Source organism: Gallinula chloropus (genome assembly GCF_964237585.1).
Source record: "Gallinula chloropus genome assembly, chromosome: 2".
NCBI lineage: Eukaryota > Metazoa > Chordata > Aves > Gruiformes > Rallidae > Gallinula > Gallinula chloropus.
Genome location: NC_140086.1, coordinates 9,195,547 through 9,220,804, shown reverse-complemented (window position 1 = coordinate 9,220,804; position 25,258 = coordinate 9,195,547). Strand labels below are relative to the sequence as shown.

Sequence of the window (25,258 nt, the reverse complement as noted above, 5' to 3'; positions counted from 1 at the left end):
AAATGGACATCAGTGGTACACAGTTACTGCTTGCTGTTGGCAAGAAGATTATATGGGAATTGCAGCTTGTTCCATGATGAAGACACTAAATCCATCCACAACAATATGAGTTGCACTGTTTCTTTCATATGTGCTGTCAGAGGCTGAATATTCAGTGGAAAATTGTAAATTTATTTTGGACAGCAAAAGGAGGCTTTCAGAACAACACAGGCTAGAAGACAGTTGGGTTTTTACCACTTTATTTGATCCCAAACTGCCACTCTTGATTAAAAAAAAATAAAATCAATGGGATTCGGGTACCAAACCACTGTGAGTTTTCTTTCAAGTCTTTCTAAACATTACTGAAACAGCATTAAAAGTTTCTGAATTACTGAAAATTTTCCATGAGGAAAAAAAAAAATAATTTGAAGCTCATGATGAAAAAAATATTTCTAAAGTACAACCACAGGGTGAAGATATCATTGATGTCTTCCACAGAGGCTTTTTCCTTTTAAAGCTGTTTTCCCTTCTTCAAGTTGTTTTGCTTGTATTACTGTGACATCTCACCAGAAGCCTATTGATTAACAACAACATGAACAGTGGGAATGCTTAAAACAAACAAATAAACGTGCTTCAGGTAGAAACACTTCATTCTTTTACAAAGGACATGTAGAAGACAGTAAGGACATTGAACTGGCTGCACCTGTGTCACAAAGGTGAGTTTTGCTGGCCATCACACTAGGAAAGAGCTTCTTCACATGAGGATCATGAACTGGTCTCAGCATGAGGATTTGGAAGTCCAGCCCTTTCCATATTGTTAAGCTGAAGGGACATGTGTGGATGGCAAAGGGAGCTTGGTTCCCTGTGCAGGCATTTGGCATCCTCAGCTCTTTATACTCCACAAGTCCAGTAATACTCATGTGGGAAAAGGAGTTCATGTTGGTGAGTGATGCTGTGGCCCAAAAAAGGGATATTCCAGTTGCCCATGCCATTGCACCATGAACTGCTGCCTTGGGGTGGAAATCGCTGTTAACAACTGGCATGGAAAGACAAGGGGATAAATCTTGGACTGAAGCACATCAGTGGTTGAAGGACTAGGGTTTCACTGAGCTCAAATGTTTATCTGCTTGGACGCGCTGCCACAACTGGAGTATTAAAGAGGAGTAATATAGATGATGATTTCTAATTTTCCACAAACCCCAACGATTCTTAAGACATTAAAAATGAAATTGTCAGTTTTTTTCAATCCTTATCTAAAATCCCTCGAAGTCTGTGGCAGGAACTCCACTGGCTTCACCAGAGCTGGGAATGGGTCGATAATCCGTGATTTCATGATAATGGGAAGAAAAAAAACACCATTCTCCATTCTTCACTAGCTGAACTTTGTTGTTGGATTCATACTTTATCTGTCCTTGAGGATTGATTCCAGCAAAAATCTATGGATATAAAATCTCCACTGTCACTTCCCTCCTCTCACTGCCTAGAGGTACTGACGTTAATACACTCACTCCTCCAGAGATGCACACAATTTTGAAGTCTGGCTTACACTGTAGGATCAGCTTGTGTCGATTGTGTCCTTGTAGATGCTGCTACAGGGCAAAAGATTCCAACTCTATTACTAGCTAATATCCCAACCGATGGTGTTTCTTCCATTTCATATAGAGACCTCATAAAGAGGTACCATTTTCTAAATTTGTAAAAAAATAAGAAGAAAAATTTCCTTGGAACTTTTAGGATATTTTCCCATAAAAAAAAGGTAAAAGTTACCTTTAAAAATTAGTCTTGTTGTGTTTGCTCAAATACAATATAGGAAGTGTTATTGTTGTTTTTGACTACAAAAGTATACCATATGGAGACTAAACTTTGGTAATTTCCCCCTTTTATAAAAAAGTTTAATTTAGAGTCTGTCATCTTAAAAAAAAATCACATCTGTTGCACAATTATAAAAGGCACATATAAATGACTGAAAGAAAAAAGTCCACTTTCCAACCATAAACTGTTTAAATAAAAATCAGCATTCTAGAGTATTTTCCACACACACAAAAAAAAATCAAAAAACCACCAGACAAACCTCCCATATATAACCAAATAAGACAAACAAGTGGCTTTAAAGGCCTTTTTTTTTTTTGCTGGAGTTTTCAGTATTGTTTTCTGTCTCATTATGGCTGTCTAGGAAGCAATATTAAATAATATATGATCAGAGATGATTCGATCCGTATTTTCTAGACACTATCAATGCAGAATGAGGCAATGGTTGAAATATTTACTACTCCAGGCAACTTCATCGTATTTCTCCTTAATACAGCATGAAATCAGAATAGAGGAAACAGAAGAGTTCAAAACAAAGATCAACAGCAGAAGTGAATTCATTTCTTTGAGGTAATCCTTACTATGATGTTCACAGCTGCCCTAATGGGTTTCAAGTCCCAGAAGTAATTTCCACTCTTCTTCAAGGATCTCCTGACTTATTCAAGGAAAGAATGGACATGCAATCAGCAGTTCCTGTGCCCAGGTTTCCCCCAATTGCAACAGGCAGATCTTTCATCAGTAATTCAAGAATCAAGCTGTAGAGACTAAGCAGAGGTTCATTCTTTCCCACAACTGATTGGTAGTTCCCAGCTATCTGTAGATAGGAAAACATGTGCAGGATGGAAGCCGGTCCTTGGCCGAGCTCCCTGCAGTGAGCATTGCAGCAGTAAGACGCTCTGAATCCACTGCAGATTCACGCATTCAAACCCGGCTGGTGCCCAGATCATCTTCACTGAGCTTTGTTCTGCTGCATGTTGGAAATTGCAGCCCTCACCTCTCCCCGTGGCCAGGGTCATCTGCCCTTGAAAAAGTTAATTTTTTCAATGGAGGCAAGAGTCAAAGTTATATTGAACTCAAAATCCCCATCATGGACACCTGTCTTCCGGAAAGCACCAGCTGAAGCGTTGTTTTCCCAGTAGTGATGCCAGTGTCCTTTGCTGTTTGCTCCAAAACCGTAGACATTTACCTAGGAAGTAAGAGAGAACTAATGATATGTCATGGAAAGCAATTGATCTTCATGTGAAATGCTGTAGAAACTCCCCTGATCCTCAGTTTATCTATAGGCAGCAGTCCCAGTGGTGTGCCAAGCTATTCTGCTTCAAGTGATGGTGCAACTGCAGAGTAACAGCCCAAGGCCCGCTCAAAGGACATTACATCTCAAGCCGTGCTGAGACTACCATCATACCTGAACTCAGACAGAAAAGGAAATCTATCCATGAATTCATGTCCAGCAATACAAAAACCACATTCTGTCTCCTAAGCATGATGTTGGACCTCAGGACATCAGTGGCTCAGTGTGGAAATCTCCTCTTTAGCTGACTAAGGCCAAAGAGTAGAAAAAATTCTGGTCTTCCAAATGATGACCCATGTCAACCCCCACTTAGATGCTTAATTATATGACGTGTGCTGTCATTTCAGAGGCAGATGGACATTACATTCTTTGCGTGTGTAGATGCCTACAGCCTTTCTTCCCTCAAATGCTCATTCACTGATGACTATATCTGTCTTCCCTGGCAGTAAATCAACATCATAACTGATTTATTTAAACTGAGTGTGGTGATTATATCTGGGTTTGAATGGGTCACAGCCCACAAAACAAACACCCACACCCAGACTCACCCAAATACGACTTGGTTTCAAGTTATTTTTGGTAACATCAGAGCCTTGCTCATTGCCTGCTTACTAGAAAACAGACTCCACCAAGGCCCCCACCCTATCTCCAATGACGTAGAAGCACCTCACCTCATTCAAGCAAGGGAATTTTGTCAAGTAACTGCTGGACCAGAGACATATACCATAACCTACTGTATAAATCCACAAGCTTGGATGTGAAAATAGACCATCTGCATTCCCCAGCCTGGCTATGTGAGAGAAGGTCATTGAAGTTCTTCAGGTGGGATTATGTTTAAGACTTGGATATCTAAATGGAGGATACTGAATATCCATGAACACTGTGCTGATTCAGGCAGCACAGTCACTGGAAACCAAGGAGTGATTCTGCTCCCCTAATGTTTTACCAGTAGGTTGGTTTGCTGAATCAGCTCTTGTCAACGCTGATTAGACAGGTAAGACCTCAGTGCATTTGCTCTAACATAAGTGTCATTTGAGATGTCCTTGAGTACTCAACACATCTACTCAAGGCAGGCAGATGTCACTTAAGGCCAAGAGATTTGTACTTTTCTGGCCTGGCAGCTGGAGGCAGAGGGCATGGCCTGGGCAACACCGATGTCTCTTAGTGCCTTAACAGCAAGACAAAATATAGTTGGGACTTCCACTAACAAGATAGCCATAGACACCATCCATATTTAGATGTCTTTTGATACCAAGTGGAATCCCACTATTCATGTTTAATGATATTCCCCTGGAAGGCCCCTTAAGCCCTTCCACTTGCTGACATTAAAAAAGTCTGTCACTGTCAGTTGAGCATATCTGAGTGTTACTGATGACTCTGCACCTGTTTGAAGAAGCAAATGGCAGAAAAGATGGAGAGGGGGAAATAAAGGTTGAGTGGCCAGGGCATGTTCCCGACACTTGTGTGTGAAACATCCTTATTTTGTAGCCATATATACAAACACAATGAGACTTTACCTCATCGCATACATGGAGTGCAAATATCAAAGACAGAATGCCTGTGGAGGGGTATCTCCCATGGTGTTGGAGCCAGTTTTCATAGACATACTTCATAAAAGCTGGATTATAGACCAGGATCTAGGCAAAATTGGAGAGAAAGACTCGTTAGTAAAATACCCTGGGGGAAAAAAACCAAACAGCAGCATGCAGCCCCAAAGGAAGCTGGGAGTGGGGGAGAAAGGAATAACAGGGATTCTTTGAGGACAGATGAAAGAGGAAAATAAACTCTCATGAATAAGTACATTCAGAATATTTCCCATGAGCAATTACACATGAATGTTGCTTCCTTGGTCTTGATACCCCATGTGCTTACACTGATGTAAATCCTGGGTGATTCCTAATGAAACCAATGGGTATGAAATGGCACAAGAGAGAAAAAAATTCAGGCATTCAACACTCCTTGCAGCACCCTGCTGTAAGGCAGATGAGCTCTGGGGAGTTGGGGGTCTTAACAAGGTAAGCCAAGGTGCCATGCCAGCTTTCATATAATCATAATCAATTAGGTTGGAGAAGACCCTTAAGTTTGTCAAGTCCAACTGTAATTTGGGTGGGAGCGTAAGAGCAACTGCATCTTCTATACAAAATGCCAATCATGTCTTGGTATCTCCATAGGTACAGATCTAAAGAAACCTGGGGCAATGTCTAAACTGTCAGGAAGCCTATCAGGTTCTGTCAGCTGCATTTCTCCTGTCTACCCAGCATGTTATTTTTCTGTTTTGCTTTTGTCGGGTTTTGTTTGTTCGTTCGTTTAAAAAAAATATTAACAAGACATAAATTGCACTTGGTTATCTCCTGGGGAATTTATTAGGCCATCTAATGGAGACAAAGCACTTAAGATCAAATCTGAGCCTATAGTAAATACAAGGACTAGTGGGAGGGAGCCCTTGCTTTCAACCCCCTTCCCTGAATCAGGCAGAGAGGCTTTTCCCTCCACGCTGTGTTTTTAATTAGAGTGACAGCATTTCAGTGCTATCTGGTTAGCTGCAGGGCTTTTCCTTTTACAAAGTCAGAGGTTAATTGCTGATATTGTATCTGTCTGTAATCGCTTCTCACAGGGTGTTTTGCATTGCACGGTGTGGGAAGAAGTACAAGCTTCTCATCTCTATTCCTGAGAAGCTGCTGCATATCACCAGCAATACCTTGGGCTGGTGATACTCAACTGTTTTTTAACAACCTGCTGTAGCGCATCCCATAGGGGTTTTACAGAGGTTATTGTGTTCCTCACAACAGGTAGAGATGAGCCAAGCGATTATTTAATAGCCCTAGAGGTCCTTGGTTTAAAGCACAGGGATATAAAATGATTTTATCCCTTAAAGGTCTCATCTGAAGCCTTTAACAAAACCTGGCCTCTGGAATGAAGGACATGTGCTTTAATCTGCAATTTTAATGTTCTGTGGCTAATGTCATATGTTACCAGCCCTTCAGACATCAGCAGCCTGAGCTCGTTTGAAAATAAGCCTCTCCAAAGGCTGAGAAAATGAGACTTTTATTTTGCTGGCAGGTCTATGGAAGAGGAAACATTTTTCCTCTCCTTACATTGTCTCCCTTCAAACCATGCAGCTACAACAACAAAAGCCTTTACATGGAGACTAAAAGTCCATCATGGGAATGATCATTCTGTCCCATGGGAAATTCTGCATCCAGCAGTAATGCATGTCTATTAAACCACAGCATTCCCTGGCAATCAGTCAGTATGCATGGAATGGGTGGTCTTCTGACTGATGTAGGGTGGGCACCAGGTTTGACCTTCTTGGAGAGGTGAGGTTCTCTAAATGATTGCCTTGCACACATCAACAGTATGAAATAAAATGGGTCAGAGGTGTTTTGGAAGCCTTGAGGGAAGTGGTATGGCACAGGGCATGTCCACATTGCTCAACTCTGTCCCTATGCACAACAGGGATTTTGTCCGAGCCCAGTCTCCAAGCTTGTTTAGTTGGGTACAGACATTACAGATGTGGGCAAAAAGCCTTCCCCAAGAGCCACTGATACCATCATGAATTCTCCACTGACTTAAAAACACACAGCTTTATTTGTTCAGAGTTCCTTTAGCCCCTTATTACAAGGAACTGAGCTAAGAGTGAGAAACATTCCTTCCACTACCTGAAGGGAGCCTGCAGGAAAGGAGTTTATCAAGGAGTGGAGTGATAGGACAAGGGGTAATGCATTTAAACTAAAAGAGGGTAGATTTAGATTAGATATGAGGAAGAAATTCTTTACTGTGAGGGTGGTGAGGCACTGGAACAGGTTTCACAGAGAAGCTGTGGATGCCCCCTCCCCTGGCAGTGTTCAAGGCCAGGTTGGATGGGCCTTTGGGCAACCTGATCTAGTGGAAGGTGTCCCTGCCTATGGCAGGAATGTTGGAACCAGAGGGTCTTTGAGGTCACATTCTGTGATTCTATGATTCAAATAGTAAAATTATTTTAAAAGAAAAAAAAACAAACTAAGGTTCAAAGTGCTACATCCACATGACTGCAATGGGTAGGAACAGAGCACCTGCTGTAGAAAATGATCTCCATTAGCTAATGGTGTAACTTAAATCTACCTGAGTAGGACCAGAGGAAGTAATGCAACCTTCAGAATAGTGGTAATGAATTGGTACATTCACAAAAGCAGATTCTTTCCAACCTCAGGTACTTAGTGATTGAGCTGTGGCCTGAATGGCACACAGGAGCTAAACCTTTAGCTTATCTGAGCCTTGTAAAGTATTTGCAATTTGGTTGTAGTTTTTATGTAGTTTCAAGGGGTTCCTTACATTCTTGCAGTCTTCTAAGAAGGCAAAAGACACAGAATTAGATTAGCAGAAGAAATTCACAAGCCAGTATTGCTCACCTTTTCTTTTTTGACTTTGATTTTCCGGGGAACTGGAACATATGTGCTGTTAAAAGGAGAAAAAAAAAAACAACCCCAAATTAAGATTAATAAAAACCCAACATTTTCAAAGAAATAAAAGTATATATTCAAATTATTTTAAAATAATAAATTCAAGAAGTTTTTGGAAAATAAGGCTCTGAATTAATAATACAACGTCACAGAAGCGAGTCTATCAGAGGAGTCACATTTTCAAATTGTAAAGTTAGTTATTGACAGTATGACACCAAAGATTTCATTGACGATATACTGTAGAGTCAACATTATGTGGAGCCCATGACTTCTAATTCTTGGATCATGAGTATTGCAGTCTTTGCTCTTTGATGATGGGAAGGGCTACCCATTAATTTTGTGGCTGAGAAACGTTTTCCCACCAGGGGGAGACTTTTCCCCTCCTAACGCTTGTAGCTACTCCGTGATTTTCGGAGTAGGCAGTGGTAGAGTTCGTATGTGTAACAGGCATTCCCAGTATGCAGCCCCTCACCAGCAAGCTATTCCCTTCTTCCTTGGGGGGATGTTGAAGGCTTCCTGCAGTGCCCAGCATAAAAATTCCAAGTCATACCTTATGACTGCATTGAAATCACGAGTCATGTCTGGAAAGCAATAAAATCTTTTCTTCCCCATATCTCATGCACAGTGCATGCTGGCATTGCACAGCTCATCACGAGTGCTGCAACAAAAAGGTCTCACTGATTTTGATCCAAGTGAAAAAATTCTGGGGAACTGGCCTTGTAACAGGAGTATGTCTTGTAATATGCACTGCATACTTTTTAGATGGGTTGTGATAAATCGCCAAAGTCTTCCATTAGTTGTCCAAATGTTTTCACTTGATTTTGTAACAACAAAATTCCTGTCATTAAGAATTTGTTTCTCTTTGAACCATGGATCAGCAGCACTTTGAAGCATTAGTCCGAGTTTTCCCAAACCAATGGTGACTTGGCAATGCTGTCATCTCCTCAGGTACTTCTGACCTGCAATCCTTACTCTGAGTGCTAATGGAGAAAGGGACACCCATGAAGTTTTCTTAATCTGCTCTCAGCAAATCTGTGATTTGACATGATGTTGTGTGTGTGATGTGATGTAATGATGTGAAGGAAACAAGGGAATCATGTTTCATGAACATCTAGCTAGATACAGCAGAAGACCGAAGAGAAGAGTATGTGATGTTTAAGACAGTGTTTGCAGAAAGCTCTGATCTAACCAGGAGACTACTGTAGTTCTTGTCAGATGACATGTAAGTAATTTTAATCACAGGATGTTTCATTTTTTTCAGAAGCAATACCCAAGTCCTGCTGTCACTTGGCTACAGAATTTCACAGAACAGAAGTGTTGGCACATTGATCAAGACCAAATGCAGACCTACAACATTTATGATCATGTAAAGCCTGGGCTGCATAGCAGCCAGGGAGTTAGTGACCCAGTAAGCACCACACAGGAGTGGGACAAATTGTGAAGCAGGTCAGGAAGGTAGCTAGATAAAATTTGGAAAACATCTTTTATGAGCCCCTTTGCAGGGCTGTAATGAAGTCTGTCATCATCACTAGCCATTTTGTACAGGACATTTACTGGATCCTTGACCCAAGTGGAAGATATGGAACATTTTAAGGAGTACAAAAATTGCTCTTTGCCAGACCAAGTGGAGACACATAGAGCTTTTTTCACTATGGAGGTTTCTAAAAGACTTGCAGAAAGCAAGTTAAAGTATCTAGGCTAAATATATGACTGCTGAGGGCCTGAAGGTTTTCTGTCCCAGAAGGCTTTTCTTGGTCTTTTCTGGGAAAATGCTCAGCCTTACAGAGCCACTTTGAAAAGGGACATCCATCAGTCAAGTGGGACATATCTGAGAGAATCATTCAGCTATCAATTCAATCTAATATTAAGGCCACCTGCAGTTTGCCTTTTGTTTTGGAACCATAAAAATAACTTGAATAATAATACTACTGGGAGGAGAATATGATTAATTCAGAGGTTTTACGTTTTAGGAAATTAGTACTTCATTTGAACAGGATACAGAACATTAAACATTGTGTAAAAGTCTAACGGCATTCTTATCTTTTTAAACTATAAGTGCTCTCAGGTTCTTGTTAACCTAACCTCAGTTGATACTATGCAACCTGTGCACAAGGCATGATGGCCATACAGGGAGGGTAAGGAGGTAAATATTTCTTCTCTTCTAAACACCGAATTTCAGATGGGTTTTATTTTTATTTCATGCCTTCTTTCTTTTATAAATGTACAGTCAACATCTTCCTTAAGCTCTGTATCTGATATTGTGTGTTTAATGTGTCATAGGCTTATTCTGTTAGCCTTAAAGTAAGTTACATATATTGTTATGATTTGTGTGCTTATGACTTTATGGTTATGCTCTTCAAGCAAGTTCTGGTTTACTTTAGATATGGCAAAAAATCTTAGAAGTGTTTTTCTGCACGTCATTAAACACACACTAATTTATACCAGATGCTTACCAATCCCATGTATACAATCTAATTATATATATACAATATAACCTGTAAATTATTAAGCATCTGCTGTGACTGTCATGTCGTCAACCAGTTATCTCTAGGATAAGCTAAGGGCTCACTCAACTTTACCACTGCAAACCACTTGCTGCCACTTCTGAAAGTAAATACTCAACAAAAAGTAGTTAGCAGCTTTGCAATCTGGGCACAGGGCGGTGACAGAAACATTGATTAGTGATGACTCTGGCCCTCTATGGGCTCTTCTTCCTAGTGTGTGCATGGAGATGAGGAAGGTGCAGCAAGGGGCTTCATTCAAAGGCCATTGAAGACAGATGGGAGCTATCCCAATGGTTGAGAATTGGCTGTTGGACTGAGCTCAGAGGGTGGTGATCAGTGGAGCAGAATCTGGAGACCTGTGACTAGCAGTGTTCCCCAGGGCTCAGTGTTCGGTCCAGTCCTGTTTAACATCTTCATTGACAACCTTAATGAGGGAATAGCATTGACCCTCAGCAAGTACGCTGATGATACAGAGCTGGGAGAAGTGGCTGACATGCAGGACACTGCGCTGCCATCCAGAGAGACCTGGACAGGCTGGAGAGCTGGGCAGGGAGAAACCAAATGAGGTTCAACAAAAGCAAGTGTAAAGTCTTGCACCTGGGAAGGAACATCCATTTGTATCAGTACAGGCTGGGGGATGAACTGCTGGAGAAGAGCTCAGTGGAGAAGGACCTGGGGGTGCTGGCTGATGACAGGTTGGCCATGAGCCAGCAGTGTGCCCTGGTGGCTAAGAGAGCCAGTGGGATCCTGGGGTGCATCAGGAGGAGTGTGGCCAGCAGGTCAAAGGAGGTGATCCTCCCCCTCTACTCTGCCCTGGTCAGGCCCCACCTGCAGTATTGTGTCCAGTTCTGGGCTCCCTGGTATAAAAAAGACAGGGATCTCCCGGAGAGAGTCCAGAGAAGGGCTACAAAGATGATTAAGGGCCTGGAGCATCTCCCCTATGAGGAAAGGCTGAGTGAGCTGGGACTGTTCAGCCTTGAGAAAAGAAGACTAAGGGGAGACCTTATTAATATTTATAAATATCTTAAGCATGGGATGCAGGGGGAAATGGCCAGCCCCTTTTCAGTGGCCTGTGGAGACAGCACAAGGGGCAATGGCTGCAAGTTGAAGCACAGGAAGTTCCGCATCAACATGAGGAAGAACTTTTTCACAGTGAGGGTGACAGAGCCCTGGGACAGGCTGCCCAGGGAGGTGGTGGAGTCTCCTTCTCTGCAGATATTCAAGACCCATCTGGACGCCTATTTGTGCAATATGAGCTAGGGAGCTGCTTTGGCAGGGGGGTTGGACCTGATGATCTCTTGAGGTCCCTTCCAACCCCTACAATTCTATGATTCTATGATTCTATCCATTGCTTCTGATAGGATTTGTATCACAGCTTAAAGGCAGTAGTTCTCCACCTTTTTGATCTTTTTTAACTTCTAAAAGAAAAAAACCCCAAACAACCTAAGCCTTGCAAAAAACCCGATTTTTTTTTCTAGCCAGTTTTCTAAGTGTGATGATTTTTCCAAGTTACGGTGTCTTGAAGATGGATATTTTCAAGATAGGTTATGACTGTATAAGCCAAGTGCTGGTGGCAAAAAAAGATAAAAAGGGAGTAAACCAGACTTTTTTCTTTACAATTTAAAAGGATCTTTACCAGAAGAGAAAATAATCTAAAATGCATTTGCAAAGAGAGTAAAGAAAGAGAAAAAAAGAAAAAAACTCCATTTGTTGTGCCATCAAACAGTTTTCCTTAAAAATGTGAGGTCTTATCCTTTGTCAACAGGGAAGTACTTTTTCAAGCTTTTAATCTTCTGAGACTCTGAAATTTGGGGGAAAAAAGTTCAAATATCTTGAAATCTTCTCTGGAGTAAAGTAATCTGATCTGCTGTTGCTGTCTATGTGTGGCAGGGCACCACCAAGCAATCCGACCAGGCTGTGGCTTTACATCCAGCAGATAACCTCACACACACTACAAATGTCACGTAGTTCATTCTCTGGATTAGGAAAAGCCAGCTTATAGGAAGGGAGGGAATCTGCTAGCAGGCATCCAGAAGAAACATGTGTGTTGTTCACATTTCTAATTTTAGTGCTACCACAAATGTATTGGGCAGGGCAACATGTATTTCTGAATGCACAAAGAAGAAATGGAGAATAAATACCAGTGTAGCACACTATAGCCAGGTTAAATGTGTCAATTTAAAGCTAAGGCACACAAGTGACAAATGAAACAACAGTGTCTCCTCTGCACGGCTTTCAATCACCTTCCACCAGTAAAGATGAAAAAACTCCAGACCAACCTGTCCAGGGAAGGATGCTATGGATAAATGATGAAGTGTCCCAGCCTGCTTCTGCTCTCATGGCTTTCCGTGAATAGCCTGCATAGCCCTCCCTGCCTCCCTGTCCTCTTCTGTAAGTGGGATGCATTGGCAGACCAGTTGGCCATGCAAGTGGCTCAGATGGGATAATCCAGGTGTCTAGGACCAGCACTGAATGAATAACCCACTAAACAACTGATTCTGCAGGTGGCTTTCTGATGGGTATGTTTGGGTACAGGACTGCACCTGCTGTACTCCCAAGGGACTGGAGAGGAGGAAGGATGAGCAAAAGCCTAAAATGAGGCATTGAACCCCAAAGCCCAGGAAGCCACTGCTCAGTCTGGCTGTGTCCAGCAGCCAGTGGAGATGCAAAGAGCTGGATCTGGATCTTCTCCTCAAAGACTGCACCATACCATTAAGGTTTTCCTAGAAAGCAAACGTAAGGAGTGAACCCAGTCCTGAGAGGGCCTGCAATGCCTTATCAGGAGGAGTGATTTACCCAGTGTGGGCTTTTATGTCCTACAGCAACATGTAGGGGTTCCCACTGCTTCGGCCTGCCCACTCAGCGCTGCCCTTACTCACAAGTTGATGGTGCCTGTGGTGAGAGCAGTGACAACCCAGCGCAGGTCCAGGGTTTTGAAGGGGATCAGGATCATGCTCACGTTCTCTGACAGCTCTTTGTAGCTCTCGGGGTAAACGAAGTGGTGAGTGGTCTTGCTCCCAACATCTGATTCATAGCCAGTGGTGGGGGCACGGTTCATTCTGCAGCCCAAAAACAAGAAGTGAGAGAATGAGCTGGACTTTATGATCTTAAGGGTCTTTTCCAGACAAATCAATTCTATGAAGTGGGAGAGGAATTAGGTAGGTACAAATGTGTGATTCTTCCCCAAATCATTTGCTGGAGGTGGTGGGAAAATGCTCCCATGGCTAAGGAGAGTGCTGTGTGCAGGCTTTTCAGACAGCCTTGACAGGGCGGTCAAGTGGTCCTCAAGCAGGCTGAACTGACCATCACTCATAGTGAATATATTACAAGTAAATCAAAACTCAGTGTGGGATTGCTTGGACTGAATGGGAGTTTCTGCCAAGCAAGTGTATCTCTGAACACATCTCTGGGTTTTCTTTACAGCTTGCAGAGAGTCTGTGAGGACTCATCTCCTTTCATCCAAAAGCTGAAGCCTCCAGTAGGTGAGAAAGATATTGCCCTGAAGTTCATCAACTTGATTTCTCAGCTGGAATTCCCCCATCTGTACAGGTGTATTTGGGTATTGAGGGTCAAAGTAACAAACTATGTTACATGTGGTGAACAGCAGCAAATATTTCTTATGGACCTCCTATGAAAAGGCTTCAAAGTCACAGTGAAAAATCCAGAACCTATGGCTGACACTTCATTTAGTCAAACCTCTACTTAGTATGTACCCCAGCTTCTATACATCCACTTAAGAGTCACTCTGCAGACATATGGTGTGATTTCAGTAACCTTGGGTTCAGGGCATGGAGAACTGCCTAGGGATCACGAGGGCTGAGTCATAACAGTGCTGGCCAAACACGGTTACCTTAGGTTAGGTTTATCAGGGAGCAGAGCAAGTGTTTCTGAAGTCAAGGGCAAGTGCAGGGTGCTGCACCCAGGCAGGAATAACCCCATGCACCAGTACAGTACAGTTGACCTGCTGGGAAGCAACTCTGCAGAAAAGGACCTGGGGGTTCTGGTGGACATCAAGCTTTCCATGAGCCAGTAATGCGCCCTCATGGCCAAGAAGGCCCATGGTAACCTGGGGTGCATTAAGAAGAGTTATCCACCTCCTCTACTCTGTCCTGGTGAAGCCACATCTGGAGGACTCTGGGTTCACCAGTTCAAGACAGGGAACTACTGGAGGAAGTCCAATGGAGGGCTACAAGGATGATTAGGGGATTGGAACATCTCTTGTATGAGGAAAGGCTAAGAGTGCTGGGTCTGTTTAGCCTGGAGAAGACGGAGATGTTATTTTTTCAGCACTTAAAACTGATGGGTGGATGACTAGAGGACAGGGCCAGACTTTTCTCAGTGGTGCTCAGTGACAGGACAAGGGTTAATGGGCACAAGATGGAACACAGAAGTTTCATCTCAATATGAGGAAAAACTTTTTCACTTCGAGGGTGGCAGAGCACTGGGACAGGCTGCCCAGAGAAGTTGGGGAGCCTCCTTCTCTGGAGATATTCAAAACTTGCCTGGACAGGATCCCGTGCAACCCGCTCTAGGCGAACCTGCTCTAGCAAGGGGGTTGAACTAGATCTCCAGAGGTCCCTTCCAACACCTATCAGTCTGTGACTCTACGATTCTGTGAACTTGACTACAGAAAAGCCTCCACACTTGTATTCACTTCTGAAAGTAAACCTGATACATCAGCAATTCCTTCCCTGACCATTTGGCTGGCTGCTAGTAGAGATTTGCATGTTGCTGTGATGCAGTATAGCGCACATTAGAGATCACCAACATGGCTGTAACTGGCTCACATGGTCCTGTGCAACACCACAGGGCAGAATGGGGTTCTCTGCAGCTCACTGGAGTCTCCTGCAGAGGGTCTCCTCAGGTCCTGGCAGATATACAGAGAGGACAAGGAAGGATGTACCTGATGAGAGGGTGAGAAACCTTGTCCATTAGCAGATGACAGGCTGTCCTGGTCGCTGGTACTATCCTCCCAGTTTCTGTGGCATTGTTGTTGAGTTAGGCTCTTCCCTGCCAGTAACTCACATTGCATTTAGAAGAAATACTCAAGAAAGAGTAAGACTGTGTTTTATTTTGAGACTACTCACACTAAGGTATGAAATGCGGTCCTATCTGTCAGGACAAAGCATCTTAGTTCTCTTACTCACACTCTGCCCTTGGATCTGTGTACCTTTCTCACCATCTGTGGTGGGGCTGGCTGTGTGGCATGGCAGAAGACAGTGCTCACACCCAGTCTGAGCAGGAAGGGCAGAGAAGAAATTTCCTTCTATCATGAAAGTAGATGGTTACACAAATAAAAATGGGCTTGAACATCATGTTTGGATGGAGAAGTGTCTCCTCAAATTCCCCAGCTCTGCCCCACGTTTGCCTGTGTTGGCACAGCACATACAAATGAGCCACCAGAGATTTTGTTTATTGGATTAACACACAGAGGAGTCCCCTTATCGGCACAAGTTTCTATGGTGAATCCTGAAAAATCCCTTCAGATACAGCTTGACATTGATAATGTACAGATCTGAGACTGGAAGGTTCAATTCCAAGTCACAGAGAATCTCTCCCTCCCTCGTCAGGGTTGCCTGGCTATGGGAAGGGTAAGTCCTCAGAGGAGAAACATGCATTACTCGTTAGTTACTACTCAACCCCCCCCCCCCCACATTTGAATCTAGCAAAGCATTTTCTGCATGAATCTGGAAATGCAGACCAGGTAAGATAAGAAGGTCCACACAGGAATGGGGCTGTCTTCCCAGTAAGGGACACAGTTAGCCATAAAGACACCTCAGCTGCCTGACATTTGCAACCTGCAGGACTAATGTCAAGGGCTCTTCGCTTCCCTTTGTTTATCTGAAGAGCAGGTCAGCCACCTCTCCCTTTGGGGAGATACTTTTGGCAGAGGCCAAGGAATGCAAATGAGAAAGCTACACCTGGACTTACTGTGAACATTTAGATGTTGTCTGAAGACTTTACAGCATGTCCAAGGCACATTGGAGGCTAAGTGGCTTAAGGTAGCTTAACAGTTCAAACAGTGCTGGTCTTCTGCTGACTCACTCTTGACTTCAGCAGACATAACCTTCTGCCAAAGGTTATGTTGTTTCTGAGAGTATAATCCCACATGTGCTATTTCCAAAACCAATCCCTCCTTTCCAGGATCTCTGACCTGCCCTGCGTTGCTCCCCAACTGTGCTGTACTGGCAGCTGTGATACGAAAGCTGGACAATGTGCCAGAGATGGGCTTAGTCAGCCCAGATATCTTGGCTGTTCCCTGAGTGTTAACTCTCTTACCTAGCTCCTGTTTACATTTCAGTGCAAATAGCCAACCTTCAACGGAAAGGCACTGGCAATGTGACCCTTCAGAAACTATCTGCAGCCAGTAGTTGTCTCCTGTCAAAGTGACTTTGGCTTTCCCATCCCACTGCTGCTTAGTAGTGAAACAGTGCAAGAAAGTCAAATCCAACACAGTCTTTGATAGTGATCAAAGATGACTTGTGAGTCCTAGCTGCAGAAATAACTTTTACTCAAAACTGCAGGTTTTTTCAGGGATATTTCTTAACAAAAGCAATTATGGATAATGCAGAACAAGCTACAGTATCAATACCTGTTCTTTTATTTTTCCAAGATAAATATGAGGTTGTACCTCCAATACACATAGCTTACATGCCAAGAACTTAGCATAGACCTAAGTACCAGATTTCAGTAGATAGCCCCTGAAATCTTGTTGGCTCACGTGTCCCCCAAAATACTCATGAATCTTACACAACAGAGACGTCTGCAGCTGAGGAGGTGCCTACTCACCTGAACACAAAGTCATGGGAGTCAATATCTTGGCCATATTGAGACTGCCGAAGGTTGCCAGAGTTGCCCACGACAGCACACCGTCTGCACATGTAAGTGCCTCGCTCCTGCAGTGGATCCCCATCCCCAGGAATGACCCCAAACAATTCCTTGAGAGTAGCATTAATATCCTTCGGTGTCTTCTCTCCTTGTAATTTCTGTTAGGGAGAAAAATCACTCCAGGTTACTAGTGTAGCTAGCTTTTCTGTGACCAAGATGTAGCTTCAAGTGTCTTCTCAAAGACTATTCTTTTGTTTTGCAGAGGACAGGCACATTTGACCTAGATGGTCTCAAAGGTCTTTACAACCTAATGATTCTGTGATTCTGCATCTACTTGCAGACTTGTCTACAAGACCTGAGGTTGGTAGTGGAAGTGTGGGAAAAAAAAGTGGGGAAAAAACCCCAAAAATGTAGGAAATCCTTTCCTATTAACTTTAACTTGGTTCCCCTTTTCCCTTCCTTTCCCTCAGATTCACTCACCTCTTTAGTCTGTCTAGCCATGGCAGAACAGATCATGTATTCTTCCCAAGACTGACCTTAGAAGAAGAAATGTTCCTCTGGTGTATATAAACCTAATTGCACTTTGGGCCAGACATCTTCTTTTAGGACATGTATAACATTTTTTTTAAAACCTCTAGGAAGGGCAGAATCTCTTTGACCACAACTGTGGCTGACCTCCCTTCCAGAAGTTTTGGCATATGTCAGAACTGGAAGTGGGAGATCTCATCGCTGCTTTTCTGGGCTGTTGAGGAACAAACTCCTTGTCGATAGGAAAGTAGAGTTAACAGTAGAGTTAGCCCTGAGGGCTCAAGATGTAAAATTTCTCAAGGATGAAGAAAACCACCCGGACATTGGTCATTGTGCCTGTTAACCATGGAGGGAAACTCTTTTGTAGCAGCTCCGTGGTGCATGGTGTAAACAATGGCTGGATTGCGAAGGCAGAGCAAGGTGCAGGGCAGGTGATGGTGAGACACTCCCTTTCCAGGGTTCTGCTCTCTGAAGGCTACTAAAGAGGTTGGGAGTGTTGGCACACTCACAAAGAATACTGCCCGGCCTCGCGGTGCCACCTGCTTGCAAGTTCACAAAGGGAGTATGGCTTCTAACACAAACTCTGCCAAATTACGTTGACCTTGTCGTGCCAGCCCAGGGCAAGGAGAGACAGGGAGGGAAGGAGGGAGGAGAAACACCTTTTCCCATGACTCCCAGCAATGGCCTGAGGTAATTTGGCTTTAGTTACTGATACGTTTCCCTCAACTGCACCAGGAATTTTCAATTCGTCCTGCTACCTCTCTCTCCCTAACACATAGAGAGATATATCACTGTAATTTTTGTCTAAATTTCATGCTGTCTCTTTGGAGAGCTAAGGAAAGCAACCTTATTTGCACTGAATTGAACAAGCCCATGCACCTCAGACCTTCAAGACAGCAATGGGGCTAAAGACTTAAAGAAGACAAAGAGATGCTGCATACAAAGACCTAATTTTACTGCTAATCCTTGCTAGCCTATATACTAATATATGGACTGTACAAGGTGATTAAGATGCAAAGTAATCAGGATGCCCAAACAGCACTGTCATTATTACAATGTATGTCACTATTCAGGGGACGGCTGAAGGTTATCTTCTAAATTTCTGTGTGATGCTACAAACACATGTTCACATACTCAAACTCCTGTGGATTCTTTCAGAATCCAATATCTAACCTGTTTATAAGCCTCTGAATTTATGGAAAGCATTTGATGTTAGAAAGACTGCAGCTTTCAAAATAAATGGAGACTTTAAATAGATACCATAGAGTGTAGGATCTGGTGCACTATGCAGAGAAATCCAACCTTTTTCTTTTTTTTTAAAAAAAGGAACACGATTTGAATTATTTGAATACAGCCATGTATACCCTCTCTCTATATAGGTGGACTGACTTTCATTGCCTTTTAGAAATTAAAGGGAAAAACTACCAAATATGCACCAAAACACTTCTTTAACTGATTTTGCCCCAGAACATTCAGATAAAGAAGATAATTTTCAGAATATCCTGAGCACCTAAGTCATCTTTTTAAGTTAAAATAGCCAGAATTATAGCATACTTAAAAGAAAGGGACTGATGATAACAAACATTATCATGGATAGGTACCTCCGTTTGCACAGACCAGGAATCTATCTGCCTTTCTGTTATGCTGCTATCAGTCTAGAGTAACTCCATTGCAACCGAATGAAAACATCGGCACCAACACCAGCCAGAAAGCAGGACACCATTGTCCTACGATCCCTCAGTTGTACACAATTTCCACAGCAGAGATTATTACTTATGTTACTGATTCCCTCAAAGACCTTGAACAGGATGCTGACCTTATCACACTGTTGTTGAACGTTCATACAATAACTTCTCATCCTTAACTTATTAAAAGTGCTCTGTTTTAATTTCCTCAGTGATTATCTGATTGAACTATGCTTTTCGGGCTTAATCTTCAATCAGCATTGGTTGGTCTTTGACATTTCAGCAAAACAGAGCAGAGCACGCAATGAAGCTGGGTAACTCCAAAGCAGATACAGATTTTAAAAGTTAAGACTTAATGCGCAGCCAGCTCCTTATTGCACAGTGTTTACTTGACTTCTTGAAAAAGATCACTTTAATAGCATTACAATTACTAGACAATTAGAGTTCACTTTCTCTCACCAGATTTTTTGTCCTTTTTTTCCAAGTAATGTTGTCTTTTTGTTTTAACAAGTCCCCACCAGCCTGGCCTTTCCCATAAATCAACAAAAGCAATACCCAAAGCTCGGCTAAGGGGATGCAAGGAGAGGATGTGAATTCAGTCAAGGCTGCTCACAGCTAACAGCCTGGAGTGGTGAGAACACAGCTACTGCCAAGAGAGCCCCAAAGGAAAGCTTTCCTCATCCCTGTGCATCCCAGATCCGTGGACAAATTTAGAGTGTATTAAATACACCTTCAAAACACCGAATTATTAGCAGGTAGGAAACATGCTGCATGACCCATAATCCCTGGTGGGATGTGGATACAGATGCAGCATGGATGGAGGCAAAACCATCGTGGTGGACAGTCAGGCATAGGTGTGGATCTGGCAGCAGCCAGCACTGTAAGCACACAGCCAGGTAGCCCGGGGAACCTGGTGTAGCAATACTGTTTTTCACAGCTTTTCAAATGTTTATTTTTTTAAACCATTTTCAAAAGATAAAGAGGGAATAAAGCCCCATGAGAATCTCTTTTGCACAGCTACTAATTGCCTCACTGCAGCCGTTCAGAGGCATTAATACTCATGCAGTTCTTCCCAGCTATATGACACTGTATAAAGATTAATCCTAGCAACAGCCTGGTGGGGCAAATCCAGGTAATCTCCATTTTGCAGACTGAAGGAGAGGTTAAATGGAAACAATCTGTTTTAAAAATGTCTCCTTGGGCTGGAAAATATGGCATTTTATTATTGTTGTATTTAATATCCTCCAACTACTGTGCAACAAAGTGATTGAGGGGAAGAATATAGGGGCCTTCAAGAGTTTGGGCTTTGTTCAATGATTTGTGCCTGTCAAACACTATGCATTCTCAAATACAAATATGATGTGCATATATTATGTAAACAACACACACTAATATAAATATGCCAAACTGCATGATTTCTGACTTCCAGGGCTGGTACAGGTCACCTCACACTGCCCCAACCAGCTCGCTCTGCCCTCATTTCTGGCTGCAGGATGCTTGCAGTGGCATCGCATGTCAGTGCTTGGAAGGACCCAACAATTTGGACCACCTTCAGATCCATCTGTGCTTGCTGTGAGAGAGGTATGTGGGGCCTGCCAGTGTAGTTAAGAAGTAGCCCAGGCTCAGATTCTCTCTCCCAGCATGTCCAAGGCTGAGCTAAATGCCACACCTGCACCCAAGCAGTCCACCAGCAGGTAGGACTGGGCATGTAGCCGGCACTGGGATAAAAGTTTGGGTTGGATTTGGTACCACATTCTTCTGCAAACACAGTCACTTCAGAGCTCTAAACCCTTCGTATCACTTTCAAAGTATCACAGACAGTGTCCCAGTTTTAAAGAAGGCTTCTGGTGATCAAAGAATTTGGGCAAATTTTCTACAAAGAGCATTCAAAACACATGACTCGGGTGACAAGGAACTCTGCTGCTGTCTTAAAAATAAGTGCCGCTTCCGCAATTTCCCCAGTGCATGTGTTGGGGATGCCCTTTTGTTTGCTGTCTGGTTAGAAAATCTTTAAGCCATATATTATATTTTTCTTACACATATAAGGACTAAAAGCTAACATTTTCTTTGCACACACTAACCACATGTCCCCAGAAGCTGAGCTGTGGTTTTTGTTAGTTTGTTTTTGTGCGTTTTTTTTAAAAGAGCAAAACAGTCAAATATCACAAGACTCGAGATAAAAATTGTCATAGCGTGGTGTTTTATGAACAATGTACTACAGATAAGATTGCCAAGGAACTCTGAGCCCAATTTTACTTATCACAGCTTTAATACATCAACCTCAACAGGCTTATTTTGGATTTAGAACAGCAGGTTCTGAATTTTTTTATATATATATATGTATATATATATATTTATATATGTATACTTGCTGACCACAAAAACCAATCCCCAAAACCCCTGAGAACAAACCAAGAAAACTATAAATAAATGCTATGCTGTTATACAGCATGTAATTCTTGTCCTGTTTCTTATAGACAGGTTACTAAATTTAGAGGAAACGTCCACAGCATTTGTGTCATGGAACAACAATGAAAAACTTGCAGGTGAACCAGCTCAGGGAGGTGAGGAAAAAAATATAAACAGAAAGAAATGAAGCAACATCAAGGGCCAACTTCCAAAACACTGTGTCCCTGAGTGTGAGAGGAGGAAGAGAGGGAGGGAAGGAGGGAGGGAGGGAAGGGGAAAGGAAGGACTGATTTCTAACAACTGAATTATTAGTGCCAGATCATCCCTGAGATGACTCCAACTTTAACTCAGAAAAAGCACAGTTTGTGGATGACACCAAGCTGAGTGGTGTGGTCGACACCCCAGAAGGAAAGGAAGCCATCCAGACGGATCTTGACAGGCTGGAAAGGTGTGCCCAGGTGAACCTAATGAGGTTCAACACTGCCAAGTGTAAGTAAGGTCTTGCACTTGGGCAGGAAGAATCCCAGACACAGATACAGACTGGGAGAAGAGCTTCTTGAGAGTAGCCCTGCTGAGAAGGACTTGGGGATTGTGGTGGATGAGAAGCTTGACATGAGCCAGCAGTGTGCTCTTGCAGCTCGTAGGGCCAATGGTATCCTGGGCTCCATCAGGAGAGGAGTGGCCAGCAGGGACAGGGAGGTGATTGTCCCTCTCTACTCTGCCCTCGTGAGGCCCCATCTGGAGTACTGTGTCCAGATCTGGGGCCCCCAATACAAGAAGGATGTGGAACTGTTGGAGAGGGTTCAGAGAAGGGCCACAAAGATGATCAGAGGGCTGGAGCACCTGCCCTACAAAGAGAGGCTGAGGGAGCTGGGCTTGTTCAGCCTGGAGAAGAGAAGGCTGCGGGGGGACCTCACTGCTGCATTCCAGCCCCTGAAGGGAACATACAAACAGGAGGGGAATCAACTTTTTAAAAGGATAGAGAATGGCAGGACAAGGGGGAATGGATTAAAACTAAAGGAAGGAAGGTTTAGATTAGATACTAGGGGGAAGTGGTGAGGGAGTGGTGAGGGGCTGGAACAGGCTGCCTAGAGAGGTGGTAGATGCACCAACCCTGGAGGAGTTCAAGGCCAGGTTGGATGGGGCCCTGGGCAGCCTTGTGTAGATCCAGGCTGGAGGTTGGTGGCCTTGCCTGTGGCAGGGGGGTTGGAACTCTATGATCCTTGGGGTCCCTTCCAACCCATGCCATTCTATGATTCTATGATACCCAAGGAGGAGAATTTGGGCCATCATTTGGTGCCTGACTGAAGTGACCACTGGAGAGTTTATCAGCTGAGTAGATTAAAGCAAAGGGAAAGTAAGAAACAGCCCCCTTGCTTCCATGAATACAGAAGCAGCTAGGGACATTTTCAGGTGCCTTCTCCAGAAGCAGTCCTGGCCCATGCAGCAGGACAAGCTGCTGACCTAAGGTGACACTGACCTAAGGTGGCACTGACCTTCTCTTAGCTACTCCTCCCCACCCACATGGGCGATACTGCTAACTCCAGTACGTACAATGCAATTTTATTCATAGCAGCCATAAACAGTTCCTTCCAAAAGTCCATGTCCTACCAAGCTGGAAGAGCTTAAAGAAGATATTCTCTTCACAAACTATTAAGCAACCTGGCAGCTGTGTAAAGAACTGTAAACATGTGAAACCACCTCATCCTTGGTCCCCAAACATCACTTGATCTCCAGCTACTGGTCATAAGGCTCTGAACTCAGTCCTCCTTTTCCTAGAAGTTGAGGGATGTAATTGCTATTGGACTATTTGGATAAATAATCCTTATTCACACATAGAGCACCAGGGTTAATGGGACAGAGGGTAGACTGAGCTTGGTAGATGGACAGCTCTCCAGCAAGGGCTCTGCCTGTTTTTAGTCCAAGCACATTACATGCGTATGCCCATGACAGAAACGCCATGTAATAAATAGCTTAAGTGGAGTCATCACACAAAACCACCACACTGTCTGAAGTCAGTTCCTGAGATCGAACACACAGTCACAAATGATTGAGTTGGCAAAGCAAGGGACAGCAAAACATGGTCATGAGGAATGTTAATTTTAAGACTGATTTCCAATAAACAATGCTGTTTGGCACCAAAATATTTTGCGTGTTCTAGTTCAAGATAAATCCTGGCTGAAAAAAAATATGGTGGGAGAAGCGTAGCAATGTTAGAAGGTCTATTTTTACCATCTAAGAAAAAACTGTTTTGATTTTGTGTTCTGAAGTGGTGTATTCCCTTTGAACTTGCCCTGAATTCAAAAAAATGAACGAAAACACTAAAAATAGGGTTAGATAGACCTGAAAATTAATAGACAGCTTTTATTTGGGCTGGGGAGGGAGAAGAGGGGGGAAGATTTCTAGCTGTTCTGAAAAATCAGTAGTTTTTAATTTAGCTGAAAAAGAAACAACCCTCAAAAAAAATCAGTTTCAGGTTGAGCTGAAGTGAGATATTTGTGCTATTTTTCTTCGGTTTCACTACAAGAATGAGAAACAGAAATTCAGGGTTCTTTTTTTTAATTTTTTTTTTTTTAAAGAAAAGGCATTGAAGCTTCATGTGTACATCAGAGTGGGGTCTGAGTGCAGAACATAATGCAAGCTTTGCTTGGGTATGATGCGCAAGCCCTTGGTGACAGAGCCCCCTTAGCACCCTGCCCAGCCAGCAATATCTTGCAGGACTTAGGGATATGGTTTAGGATAGGATGGGAATGGTTGGACTTGATAATCTTAAAGGTCTTTTCCAACCTTGTGATTCTGTGATTCTGTGAGTCTTTCTCAGCCTGGATACTGCAGGAGCACAGCCTTTGCATCAATGCCCAGATTTAGGATTGGTGATCCCACCCTCCTCTCAGCACCTCCTCAAGGTACTGGTATTTGTATTCATAGGTAATTGGGAGGCACTTCACAACCAGCCTCAATACTCGGTGTCCGTAACAACCTCTCATCCTCTCATCTACTGAGCTTGATTTGGGACATCCCCCCTCCTCTGAGAACTGCCAGTTGGTAGATCAGCCTAACTCCTGAGTGAAACCTCACCAAAGGGCAAGGGGAACTAGGACCTGAGCTTGCGATCCTCCCTTCTCATGGCTCTAGCAAAGCTCAGCTGGGAAGTGTGGGGACAAGAAGGAGAATTGTCTGCTACTGTGAGAAAAAAACATAAGCAATGGGAAATCTGAGTCACGGCCGAGGGGCAGGTGAAAGGATGTATGTGAGATTTGTGGCAAACGGGGCGGGGTTCAGCATAAAGTGAGGACAGCATTTGTGGGGCCCATTACAAGTGCCTGTGAAATGACAAGCAGCACGAACACCCACTCCCTGCCACCTTTTCCTGTTTTGTCAAATGAGATGGCAGACGCTTTTCTCCTTCACTGTCTGCTCGGCATTGCCCAAAGCCAGACACATGAACATCCAGCCATACCCACACCTCCTACTTACCAACCACCACCTGTAGCTGTCCTCAGGGATCAAGGCATTTTGTGAGGTCAGGAAAGGTTGCATAGTTGAATTAAACCTCTGATCAAACCAGAGGGAATGTCCCAGCTCGGAAACACATGTGTGACAGCTGCAGGGTCTCCTGGGGTACTTGAAAAGTTTTTGGACTTGCTCTAAAAACTGCATGATGAGATGTCTCAGATCCCAGGTGGTCGGGGTCATCTGATGCGTGTAGTTCAGCAGAAATGATGTTGCCGTGATGAGGAAAAAGGCTAAGGTAAACACTTTCACATTCCTCCTCCTTACAACCAT

The 25,258-nt window shown here is 43.4% G+C and overlaps 1 protein-coding gene across 1 annotated transcript; it reads right to left on the bottom strand.

Moving 5' to 3' along the window:
* Positions 1–2,800: 2,800 nt before the first annotated feature.
* Positions 2,801–25,258, bottom strand: ST3GAL1 (ST3 beta-galactoside alpha-2,3-sialyltransferase 1; the record flags this gene model as incomplete). Its single annotated transcript, XM_084260087.1, has 6 exons — positions 2,801–2,974; positions 4,597–4,716; positions 7,468–7,513; positions 12,902–13,081; positions 16,812–17,008; positions 24,950–25,258. 6 exons carry the CDS (start codon positions 25,256–25,258, stop codon positions 2,801–2,803), a joined length of 1,026 nt encoding a protein of 341 aa, XP_084116213.1.